General features: G+C 50.8%; 1 protein-coding gene across 4 annotated transcripts; it reads right to left on the bottom strand.

Moving 5' to 3' along the window:
* Nucleotides 1–7,170: 7,170 nt before the first annotated feature.
* On the bottom strand, nucleotides 7,171–10,935 carry ZBTB25 (zinc finger and BTB domain containing 25). 4 transcript variants are annotated; one of them, XM_030275143.4, is made up of 3 exons: nucleotides 10,743–10,935; nucleotides 9,889–10,068; nucleotides 7,171–8,762 (listed from the first exon to the last, which is right to left on the bottom strand). In XM_030275143.4, the coding sequence occupies exons 2-3, from the start codon at nucleotides 10,059–10,061 to the stop codon at nucleotides 7,625–7,627; spliced, it is 1,311 nt and encodes a 436-aa protein (XP_030131003.3). In that variant the 5' UTR covers nucleotides 10,062–10,068; nucleotides 10,743–10,935; the 3' UTR covers nucleotides 7,171–7,624. The 4 variants fall into 4 exon arrangements, with proteins under 4 accessions (XP_030131003.3, XP_030131002.3, XP_012429628.4 ...); XM_030275142.4 differs by lacking the exon at nucleotides 10,743–10,935 and adding an exon at nucleotides 10,291–10,679; XM_012574174.5 differs by lacking the exon at nucleotides 10,743–10,935 and adding an exon at nucleotides 10,358–10,679.

The raw sequence follows: 10,935 nt of genomic DNA, 5'->3' as shown, positions 1-10,935 counted from the left end.
GCACCAGAGGGAAATGTTTGAGGCTCTGCAGACTGACAAGGGTGGTGCTGACAGCATTCAGGTTGGGGCTGGCATTTTGGGAGGGGGAGCAGCAGATTTGGTGCTTTGGCACTTTCTGGGGCAGATCAAATTGGTCCCACACCCTAACTGGTGTTTTTTAATAATATCCTTCATGTGATTTCTTGACACAGTTTAAAACATACACAAAATATGGGGGAAGGGAGTCATAAATTTTTAATAATATTAATCCTATCTATTCTTTCAGGTTTACAGAACAAAATATAGGCTCACAACAGCTGCTAATGACTTAATTAAGACTCTCTACTCCTTCCTTATGATTAGAGAGTAGAACATTAATAAAACATTTATTCTTTCATAGAAGGAATGATAAATTTACTATTGTGAAAAAGTGCTGGGCCAGGGATCCTGTGAGGATGTGGATGCATGGCTGTGACAGAGCACCAAAGGTGGCCTGACTTAAGGACCACCATCCTCACCAACAGCTAAAATAATCTGGAATTATTATCATAGAATCACAGGATCATTCAGGTTGGAAAAGACCTCTAAGATCACCAAACACTGCCAAGGCCACCACTAAACCCTGTCCCCAAGTGCCACATCTATCTAGTTTTTAAATCCCTCCAGGTTTGGTGACTCCACCACTGCCCTGGGCAGCCTGTTCTAATGCTGGACACTCCTCTCAGGGAAGATTTTTTTCCTGATATCCAGTCATTTTTATGGCCCTATTCAGCCTGCTTCTGAGCTGTCTGGCTCCTTACCCAGAAATTCATTGCTTGCTGCCCTCTGAATTATGGAAGTGATTCTTCTGCTCACCCCACAACCTGTGCTGCTGCTTTTTCCCCAGATGTTTCCAGCACTCTCCTCAGTGGGGACAATTCAGCTCTCTATCAAACAAGTTCCCTATCCCTGCCTTGCTGTGTCATTTTGAGTATTTTCATCTCCCACAGCTTTTTTATATTAGCAGCAAAGAAAAGGGTGTTTAAATAGTATAACTCATACCCAGAAAGGCTTCCTGGGGGATAAAAAGCTTTTCTGTTGAGCCCAGCAGAAAACAAGTGTATCCATTGAAAAGTTCCTTGTGGAAGCTGCCAGTAGACAATGATGACACAAACAAATATTGCATTTTCTTTCCTGCCCTGGGACACCAGAAATGGATTAGAAATGCACAGGGGCATCTCTCCAGCTGCTGAAGGTCATGGCAGCTCCATAGGCTACAAAGGACTGACTCTACAGCAGCCAGGAGTCCGGTGTTTGAATCCAAGGTGCAATCCCTGCACAAATCATGGACATTCTCATATGCACCATATATAAAAGTGATGATGCAGTTGTGGGGGGTTTGTTGTTGTTTTTGTTGGGTTTGGGTTGTTTGGTTTTGTTGGTTTGTTTTTTTTTCACAAATGTGTGTAAGAAATTGAGTAAATTCACAAAATACACAGGAATCCTGGTTTGCACTTGGGATGGATGGATGGATGCATGCATGGATGGATGCATGGATGGATGGATGGAAGCCAGACCCATTTACAGGCAGTGAAGCCCTAATGTTTCCTGTGTTATAGATAGAAGCTTTCAACATGAGTAACTCAAAATGAACTGCTCCAAGGAAACAGATTGATTTAAATAATTGCTTTAATATGATTTTTATCTCTGCAGTTTTATTTCCCAGAGAAATGGTTCTTGTCAGCTCTTGTTGGGTAGTACTAAAGTAATTAAATACTTTTCATTTGCAAATGGACAAAATCTTAACATTAAATGTGACTTTAAAGAAAACCTAATCAGAGGATGTTACAGTTATTTAAGCTACAATATAGGTTAATATCTGTTAGGAGGCACAGCTTTCTCATGTCTTTCTTTTTGCAGAGAATTGTGAAGAGTGCAGTTCTGTGTCAGATGATGGGATTTTTCTGCTGTGGGGTTAAAGTCCACTTAGGCAAAAAGTTGATTTCAGCAAAAATACCCGAGCCCAGCATTTTAAAGTAGGTTTTGTTATATAAAAACCGTCAAACAGGCTGGATACAAAAGGGAGGGAGATGGTAAGAAAACATGTTTTGCAATTCAGATTGTTAAGATGAAAGTATCATCTGCAGCTCGAGCTGGCAGTCACCCTGTCAAGTCCTCAAGTTAGACCTCGCAGAGATGTGCCTTCCAAACCTCTTTAATCTGGAAGAGGTGGCACCTCCATTTCAAGGTGCCCTTCTGCAGGCCGCGCTGTCCTTTCGGGAGGTGCCTTTCCAATGCCGCTCCTGCCCGGTGCACGGACACACCGGGCATCACTTTGCCCTTGTCCCTGAGAGAGGATTTCCATCTGGAGAGGGCTGGATGTCATCTCTGCGCCGCAGCGCCCGTCACTCTGTCGCGCTCGCTCTCACCGGGAAGGGAGAGCGGCGCATTCCCGGGAAGGGGGAGCGGCGCATCCCGGGAAGGGGGAGCGGCGCATCCCCGGGAAGGGAGAGCGGAGCATTCCCGGGAAGGGGGAGCGGCGCATTCCCGGGAAGGGAGAGCGGCGCATCCCGGGGAAGGGGGAGCGGCGCATCCCGGGAAGGGGGAGCGGCGCATCCCGGGAAGGGAGAAACCGCATCCCGGGAAAGGGAGAGCGGCGCATCCCCGGGAAGGGAGAGCGGCGCATCCCGGGAAGGGGGAGCGGCGCATCCCGGGGAAGGGAGAGCGGAGCATCCCCGGGAAGGGGGAGAGGCGCATCCCCGGGAAGGGGGAGCGGCACATCCCCGGGAAGGGAGAGCGGCGCATCCCCGGGAAGGGGGAGCGGCGCATCCCCGGGATGCTGCCGGCAGCCCCCGCCGCTCCCGCCTGCCAAACCTCCCCGACTGCGCCGCACGGAGGCGTCGGGCTCCGGCGCAGCCCCGACAGCCTGAAACACGATTTGCATTCCATTTCCCAGCTGGAGCAGGGCAGGGGAGGCCGAGGCGCGTCCCCGAGGTGCGTGGGGCAGCCTGCGGGCAGCAGGAGCGGGCTGGGGCCCGGCTGGCGAGTGCAACAGGCACAACAGGAATGGTGCGCACCCGCACCCCGAGCATCACCGCCATGAGTACGCGGGTCGGGAGAACAGCCTGCCGGGGGATGCTCGGCCCTAATGACAGGCTGGGGCGCTCGCCCTGCTGGCTCCGGGGTGCTGCGGGCTCCGGCGGAGGCGGAGCGGGTCCCTCCGGGGACGCGGAGCCTCGACCGCCCGCCCACCGCCGCGTCCTGCCCCGGCACCACTGCCTGCCTGCTGCCAGGTCCTCCTGCATCCATCACCCCTCTCCATGGCTCCCCGCCCTGGTTTTCCTATAGCTGGCTTTATGTCCTAAAAGCAACGCGTTACAAATCCCAGCGATTGCCAGGAGGGACAGAGGGCTTTAGACAGCGTTTTCCTACAGCGTTTGTGCCAGTAGCAGGAGGATTCACAGGGACTAAACATTGCCGCACTGCCCTGTGCATCCCGGCAGTGCCCCCGAGGCACGGGCTGCTGGAGCCCCCCAAAGCTTCCCAGGGCCAGCTCCACTCAGGTGAAACCCAGTGCAGCAGAGAAGGCTGAGAGCTTTGCTCTGTCTTTGTTCTGAGGGTGCACCAACAGTTGGTGGAAAACATTTCCTCTCCTAGGCTGCTTTTGAAGTTGTGTCATTACTTTTTCTTAATGAAACATGCAAATCCCGTAGATGCCGCGATTGCATCTCAGGGAGCTCAGTCTTGACACAGCTCTGATTGCAAATATTTAACCAGCATGTAATTTAGGGCACATCCATCCTCATTACCTTTTTCCTCATGATTTCTCATTGCTCAGAATGTATTTTCCTAGTGCTGGACTGCTGGGAAGCCCACTCTGTTGCAGTCATTCTGGCAATCCTGGACAAGAAGGGAAGAGACTGAGTTTTATTAAACAGGGAATCTGAAGATCATGGCAGAGGTATGGCACAACCTGTTGCCTGATTGCTGTGGGAGGCCTTCCATAAGCCATGAAGTTTGGCCACTTAAAGTCATGGTCCCATTCAATGATGTTGAATTGCACATGCTGAAGTCACTTTTCACTGCAGTTCTGAAGGCTTCACTCACAGAGGATAAATACTTTCTGCCTCCAAAGTACCAGAAAACTATTCAGTATCAGCATTACACTGAAGAAATGAAATGTCATGATAGCAGTATTACACGTATTGGCCTTATTTTTAACTGTAATGCTCACTGCTTCAGGTTTACATCCCAACAGCAAATTTAATTTCCCTGTTCAACCTTCTCAGTGTGCACAAAAGCAAGATTCTCCACACTCTATAATGCACCCTAAGAAGCCTGAGAAACACAGATGCTGTTGGACCCAGCAGCATCAGAGCTTTGAGACTTCCAGCCTTGAAGTATTCCCACCTCAGGGCTTTCTTTGCCTAAGCCCATGTGCATCTATTAACCAATCACAGATATCTGGAAGGAATCACTAGGATAATTATTCTGCACACTGTGACAAAATTTTTTAGGTTTTTATTAAAAAAAAAAAAAATTAAACCCCAATAAGAAATGAGTATTTGTCAAACCCAGCTGTGCAAGTCAGGCAGATTTCCAAGCATGCACCGGCAGAAAGGTTAAGCACTCAGTAATTCAAGTGTCTTCCACATACAGTAATAAAACTTCTCATGATTTATCCAGGAGCAGCTGCTGCCCTTGCTTAGCAAATGTAACTGCCCTGTAAAATTATTTTCTATTCATAAAACTTGGAGAGAATTATGTTTTTATGTTAACATAACTCGGAGCTGATGACTTCTGTCTCCAGCTTTTCCTGCTGCTTTAATTATAACAGTGCTTTAACACTTGCAGTAGAAAACTGCCGAAAATGCATTTCTTGTATTGCAAATGATGCAAAAAAAATGCCTTTGGCAGACATTTGATGTCACAGATGTTCAGTCCCACAGAGGTTAACCAAAGTACACCTTTTAAAGGGGGTGTGAGGATAACAGAAAACAATCATCTACAGTTGTATCTTTTCTAGGATCCGCAGGACATGAACACAGCCCTGGTTCATGTCTCATTTCAGCTTTGCTGGTGTGTTTGCAGTCAGTGCCATGGAGTCACTCCTACAGCACATACAGCTGAGGGATGCTTGGCTCTTTTTGTTATCATAGCTTTTATAAAAGCTCCCTTTTTAATGGGCAAGAAGCGAACAGCCCACGCACCTGAGGATGAGCAGCGTGTCCCAGAGATGCCTTGGGCACTGCTGTCCCTGCTGCTGTCCCCAGCACTGACCTCTGTTACCACTACCCTGTTACCTCTGCAGAGACATCAAGACCCCTTTGACTTTCAATACCAATTATTTCAGGCAGGTTAGGCAGCTATTTGACAATCCGAGGTGTTTATCTACTGACTGAATAGTAGATATTCAGTCCCTCTACAGCTCATTTCTACAGCTCTAGCCACCCCAGCAAATGCTTCTGTTTTTAAATTAAATGCAGGAAGCCGAGGGAAGCAAGCAGCACCCAGAGAAGCCAGCCCACTCAGTGAAGTGTCACATACAAATAGGGGATGACCATAAAATACCTCTTTTTTTCCTTTTTTTTTACCCATCATGTAGAAATAGAGGTCAGTGGAAGCCGGAGGGCATTTGCCCAGTTATGAGCAGTCTGTGCTGGATGTGATTTAGCTGATGCTATTAGGCTGGGAGAGAGGCAGAAGGCTCTTTTCTAGGAAATGCTCTGTGTGAATGGCTCCGTGCTCAGATGCAGCATTCACAGGCCTGGGTGTCGGCTGGGTTCTGTTTGTTTGCTTGTTTCAAAGAACGCCTTTTAAATCAGAGTTCAAATGTGTTCACACCAGAGCAGCTTTAATGGGTACACGCAGCAAAAGGAGCACTGGGGCTCGCAGGGAAGCACACTCCAAACCACAGCCTGCATTTTGCAACATCATCTTGGCAGGCTCGGGGTCTGGTTGGTTTGCCCCTTTGTCTTGAAACACAATTTGGCAGCTCTCAGTGACCAATCCATCCCCCGGGGTGAGCAGCTCTCTGCCCAGGAGAAGCAACAACCACCCTTACAAAGACCTCAGATGGTCTTTTAATTCAGCAGTGATTAAATGGCAGCTCTTGCTCCAGGACAGTATCAAAGCCAGCTCAAGAGTCCCCACTACAAAGAGCTTTGGAGCAGGCATTCTGACTGCAAACTTCTCACACCATTGTTCAGGCTCCCCCCCTCCAAAGGCAATGACTCGGCTCCACCAGGACTGGCAGGAAGCCTCCAGCTTCCCAAAATCTGGGTAAAGAGATTACAGGAGCAGCTCACCAGGCTTTTGCTCTGTGCTGCAGAAGAGACCTTGGCTCCCTAAGAGCTTGGTGTGTCTCTTTGTGGCCTTCTGAGTAACAGCATCTCTGAGGGGTGGGCTGCAGCCCATCTGGTGGGAAGCCTGGGATAAAGACTAGAGAGGGACAAACTATGAATTCAAGAGGCACAGGTATAATTTAAACCCGTTCTTGGATATTACCCTTCAGATAACAAGAAATGATAAATGAAAAGCTGGATGAGGCTTTGAACAACCTGGTCTAGTGGAAGGTGTCCCTGCCCATGGTACGGGGGGGTTGCAACTAAATCATCTTTAATGTCTCTTCCAGCCCAAACCATTTTATGTTTATATGAAAGGCAAAAAACGTGCGTGTTACCATCTCACAGTGCCTCTGCAAACAGAGAAAAAATAACAGGCTGTGTATTTGCTCTGAGCAAATATACAGATTGTAATATTTTAAAATGTGTTTACTCCAAGCTGTTTATAAAGTCAGAAATCATTTTCACTCAGAAAATACGTGCGTGGCATTTAATCCTGTACAGACTTAAGTTAGGGATGTCTCCTCTCAAAGAAGAGAGAACACTCCTTTGCAGCTTTCCTTCCTCCCAGCAGAGAAGACAGTGGAATATGAACATGGTCCTAGAGGGGCATCAAAATCTGTCCTTGCTTATGCTGCAGCAGCAGCGAACGAGGGAGGAGTAGGAAGGAGGAAAAACACATGCAAATCCCGAGAGTTTAAAAGTAAATTTAGAAGACAGATGAGGACTCCAGGGCTTGTCAAAATGAAGGTTGCCACCCCTACATCAACACTGCCAATTCCCTTGAAAAGAGCAGCCTTATGGCTCCTGCAAATATTTGTGCAGAGATTTGTTAACTGCAGTTACATGAACAACATGAACTTCAGGATTCATCTCCTTGAGATATTTATTTTCATTATAAACAAACTGTTTGGGAAACACAATAAGTATTTCCCTCTACACTTCCATCCATCTGGTTTCAGAAGAGCAATTCTATGGGATACAAACAGTCCTAGGCACCACACAGAGTTACTAGACAATGTTTAAACCTCACACCCAGCAATACAGCCTTTACTCCAGTAAAGCAGAGTAGGAATAAGCTCACATTCAGGAAAAACATAACTGAGTTACACAGAGGCTTCCAAGAATGACTTAGATGGGCATTAACTCGAGTTTAAAAGTTAGAGAAGTAAAAAAACCAAGTACACAAGTCAAAGTACACAGTCCTTCAGTTATCTCAGGAGTGAGGGGAACGGTGGCTCAAGAAATTCAGCTGCACAGAGCGGCCACTCCCTAGGGGGAGAATACCAAAGCATCCAGTTTCAGCATCTGAAGGGGGAAAATTACTCTACCAGGATCGTATCGACGCTTTCTTGGATGAGATCTGGCTCCAGTATACATTCATCTAAGTGGTCCTGGGACAAGCTGGAGCTCTTAGCCACACTCTCGCTGTCACAGTAAGGGTGAAACCTGGGGGTGCTGGGGCTCTCCAGCCGCTGGCAGCGGCTGTACTTGTGCTGCTTCCCTCTGTGCGTGTACATGTGCTCCAGCAGCTGGCTCTTCCGGAAAAACGTGCGGCCGCAGACGCTGCAGCTGATCTTTCTTTTTCTCGAGAAAGAAAAGTTACAGTTCAACTCCACCGGTTCGTGGTCCTTGGAGATGAGGGAGAGCTGCCCGATCTGCAGAGGCTCCAGGTCGCTGCAGCTCGGATGCTCCAGCTGATGTTCATCCTCCTTGAGAAGGAAGGCCCCGAGGCGATGGCCGTCCCCAGGCTCCCTGTCCTCAGCCAGGGGCTGCACCTCGCCCAGGTCGCCGCTCTCCAGGATGGAGGCCGGGACGCCGAAGGGCAGCGAGCCCGAGACGTGGGTGTGCAGGTGCTGCCGCAGCCCCTCCCGCGAGTCGAAGCGCTCCCCGCAGTAGTGGCACAAGTGCACCTTGAGGCTGCCCTTGGCAAGGATGGGGCTCGCTACCTCTGGAGAAGGAGGGGTGCAGCTCTGGGACACCACGGGCTCCGAGTCGCACCTCTCCTGCTTTATGGAAACCGAGAGCTTCGGGCGCTCCTCGGCTGGCTTGGCCAGAGCCGCGGGCTGGGCCGAGGGGCGAGCGACCTGCTGGTCCAGGGGGCCGTCGTCCAGGCCGATGGCCAGGGACAGCTGCAGCTGGGGGTGATCGCCCTGGGCCGCAGACCGGCCGCCCGCCTTGGGCAGGCTCTCCTTCGCTCCCAGGCGCTCCTTTGCCAGCTTGTGCGCCGTGGAGATCTGGATCCCATACAAGTTGGAGGACTGGACCGGCTCTGGGGAGAAGGCCTGGTTCATCTCGATGGCGATGTGGGAGAGGTGGTCTGCGTGCAGAAAGCGGATGCCCTCCTCCAGCCGGCTCTGGCTGACAGTCTGCTTTGGCCCTTTCCCAGTGTACATTATATGTAACAAGTAACTAAATATGTCAGGCTGGATGTCTGTAGGCTGAATTTTTATGCACTCGCTGAAACAAAACAGATGATTAAGTACATACAGGGTTCCAAATCCTGATCCATTACCTGCCCATTTGCTGTAAGAGCACTTTTACAAGCAGCACTCCCTGCCAAGCCCTGCAGAAGTGCAGAAGCTTTGCAGGCAAAGCCAAGTGCCTAAGTCTGCGTTTATCCCTGTGATTCTGAAGACCACGTGCACAGCTGCAGCTGAGGCTGGTGCGAGTGACCAGCCCTGGCCACCCCATCCCTCCCATGCAGAGCCAGCTGCAGCACACGGCACCGCAGTGATGCTATGCAGGCTGTGCATCACTAGTGTGTGCCACTCCATTTATCTGTGTAATCTTTATGAGTATTGAACTTAAGTGTCAGCAAACAACATCCACAGGGAAGGGCAGTTAACTCATCTCACTTCCAGCCAAGGGGCGATGCAGCTGATCCTAAAGATTATCTTGCAGAGGTGCTGGAAGCCACGACCCTCAGAAAGGAAGGGGAATGAAGAATGTTTGATCTATCACAAGCAGCCAGCCCCAGGTCAGAGGCCAGACCATGACACTGCTCTTGTTATACCTGCAGAACCACTCCTGACCTGGCCAGGTGAAGCATGTGAACAACAGCTTGAAATCAATTGATGATCTCAGTCTCAGCCCTTATCTCCAAGAATCTGAAGCACAGAACTGTGATAAGGCCACAGCTTCGCAATTGTTTCAAGCCTGTGGATACTGCCAAAAATGACAGTCTCACCCAGCAAGCTTGACAACAACCTAAGGCAAAGTACTGGACATATTGCACATGGGCAGGAGGTACCAGGATATCCCTGGATTCTAAATCTGCAGGGCTCTCACTGCAGGAAGATGATGGTACTTACATGATTTATTTATCCGGTCACAGAAATGCCTCATCTCCAAAATGCAGGGTCTGATGTTGCCATATGCTGACTAAGAAAATGGTTTTAAAGGGCGGTGCTTTCTGGACTGGGATTGTTTAGAGAGTCAAGGCCTGTGCTGGGTTAGGAAAATAATCTCAGGCCACCTAACATCCCCATTTGTACACAATTTCAGACTTTTATACCTTTAGAAGGAAGAAAAAGCAGAATGCTGGGAGTGGTAAAAGGATAAGAGGAGAGCTGTGCGTTCTTACCTCGTCTGATGAATAAATATCATCTTAAAATAGTTTGAAAAAGCAGCGAGCACCGCTCTGTGGGCTTTGAAGTAAACATCTCCAATGGCAACTGTGCAGTCACACAGAAAGCCAAACTCCCGTTGCATGTTCAGCTGCTGGAGGAGGAGGACGCTGTGGCCGGTGGTATCCATGGTGTGCCTGGGAGCAAGGGAACAAGATGTTCATCTCATTAGGAAATCAGAGGGCTCCCAAAGGCTTAATGTTGACTTCTCACCACCGAAACGACATGGACGCCTGGCATGGAGCCTCCTCCCTCCTCCAGATAGCCCCTGCACCCCTATTTAACAGCTTCTCCTGATACCACCGCTGGTGCTCAAACCCACCACCGATGATCTCAAGACCTCTCGAGGACTTTCCCACCTGCTAGCTACGCTCAGAGACGCTTCTCCCGCTGATTAACTACGCTCGGCGGGGTGTCAGCACTAACTTTAAACCCGGCTCGCGTTTCCCCTCTGAGCTGACGGTGCTTTCTGCTGCCCGGGAGCCGCGGCGGGAGCGCGGGGGAGCGGGGCAGAGCCCGGCGGCGCCGGCACAGAGGAGCCCTGTGCGTCCAACAAAGCCCCCATTGTGCGGGCTGAGCCGCCCTCGCCTCGCCCCGCCCCGCCAGCGGCCCCTGCGCAAATAAACGCTGATATTTGCTATTGTTTCCGCAGAAAATTATTGCGGGGTGGGGGTGGGAGAGACACGACGCGCATCGGGAGGCGGCGAGCGCGGGACCAGCGCCCTCCCCTCCCTTCTCTTCCCTTCCCTCCGTTCCCTCCCCCGCTCCCGGCCCGGCCCCGCGGCTCCCCCGCGCCCGCGCAGCCGCTCACCCGCGGAAGCGCCGCACCGCCCGCCCCCGCTGCCGCCCGGCGGATGGGGTGGGCGCTGCCCCCCCGCGCTTCCTGCCGGGCCGGGCAGGGCCGGGATGGGATGGGCAGGGATGGGCTTCTCCCGGGAAACGCCGGCGCGGCCCGGCGCTGCGGTGGGCGCGGCCCCTGCGCGGCTGCGGGCGGTGCTGCCCGC

The sequence above is a fragment of the Taeniopygia guttata genome, chromosome 5, assembly GCF_048771995.1.
Source record: "Taeniopygia guttata chromosome 5, bTaeGut7.mat, whole genome shotgun sequence".
NCBI classification, from domain to species: domain Eukaryota; kingdom Metazoa; phylum Chordata; class Aves; order Passeriformes; family Estrildidae; genus Taeniopygia; species Taeniopygia guttata.
This window is presented reverse-complemented; position numbering and strand designations above follow the sequence as displayed.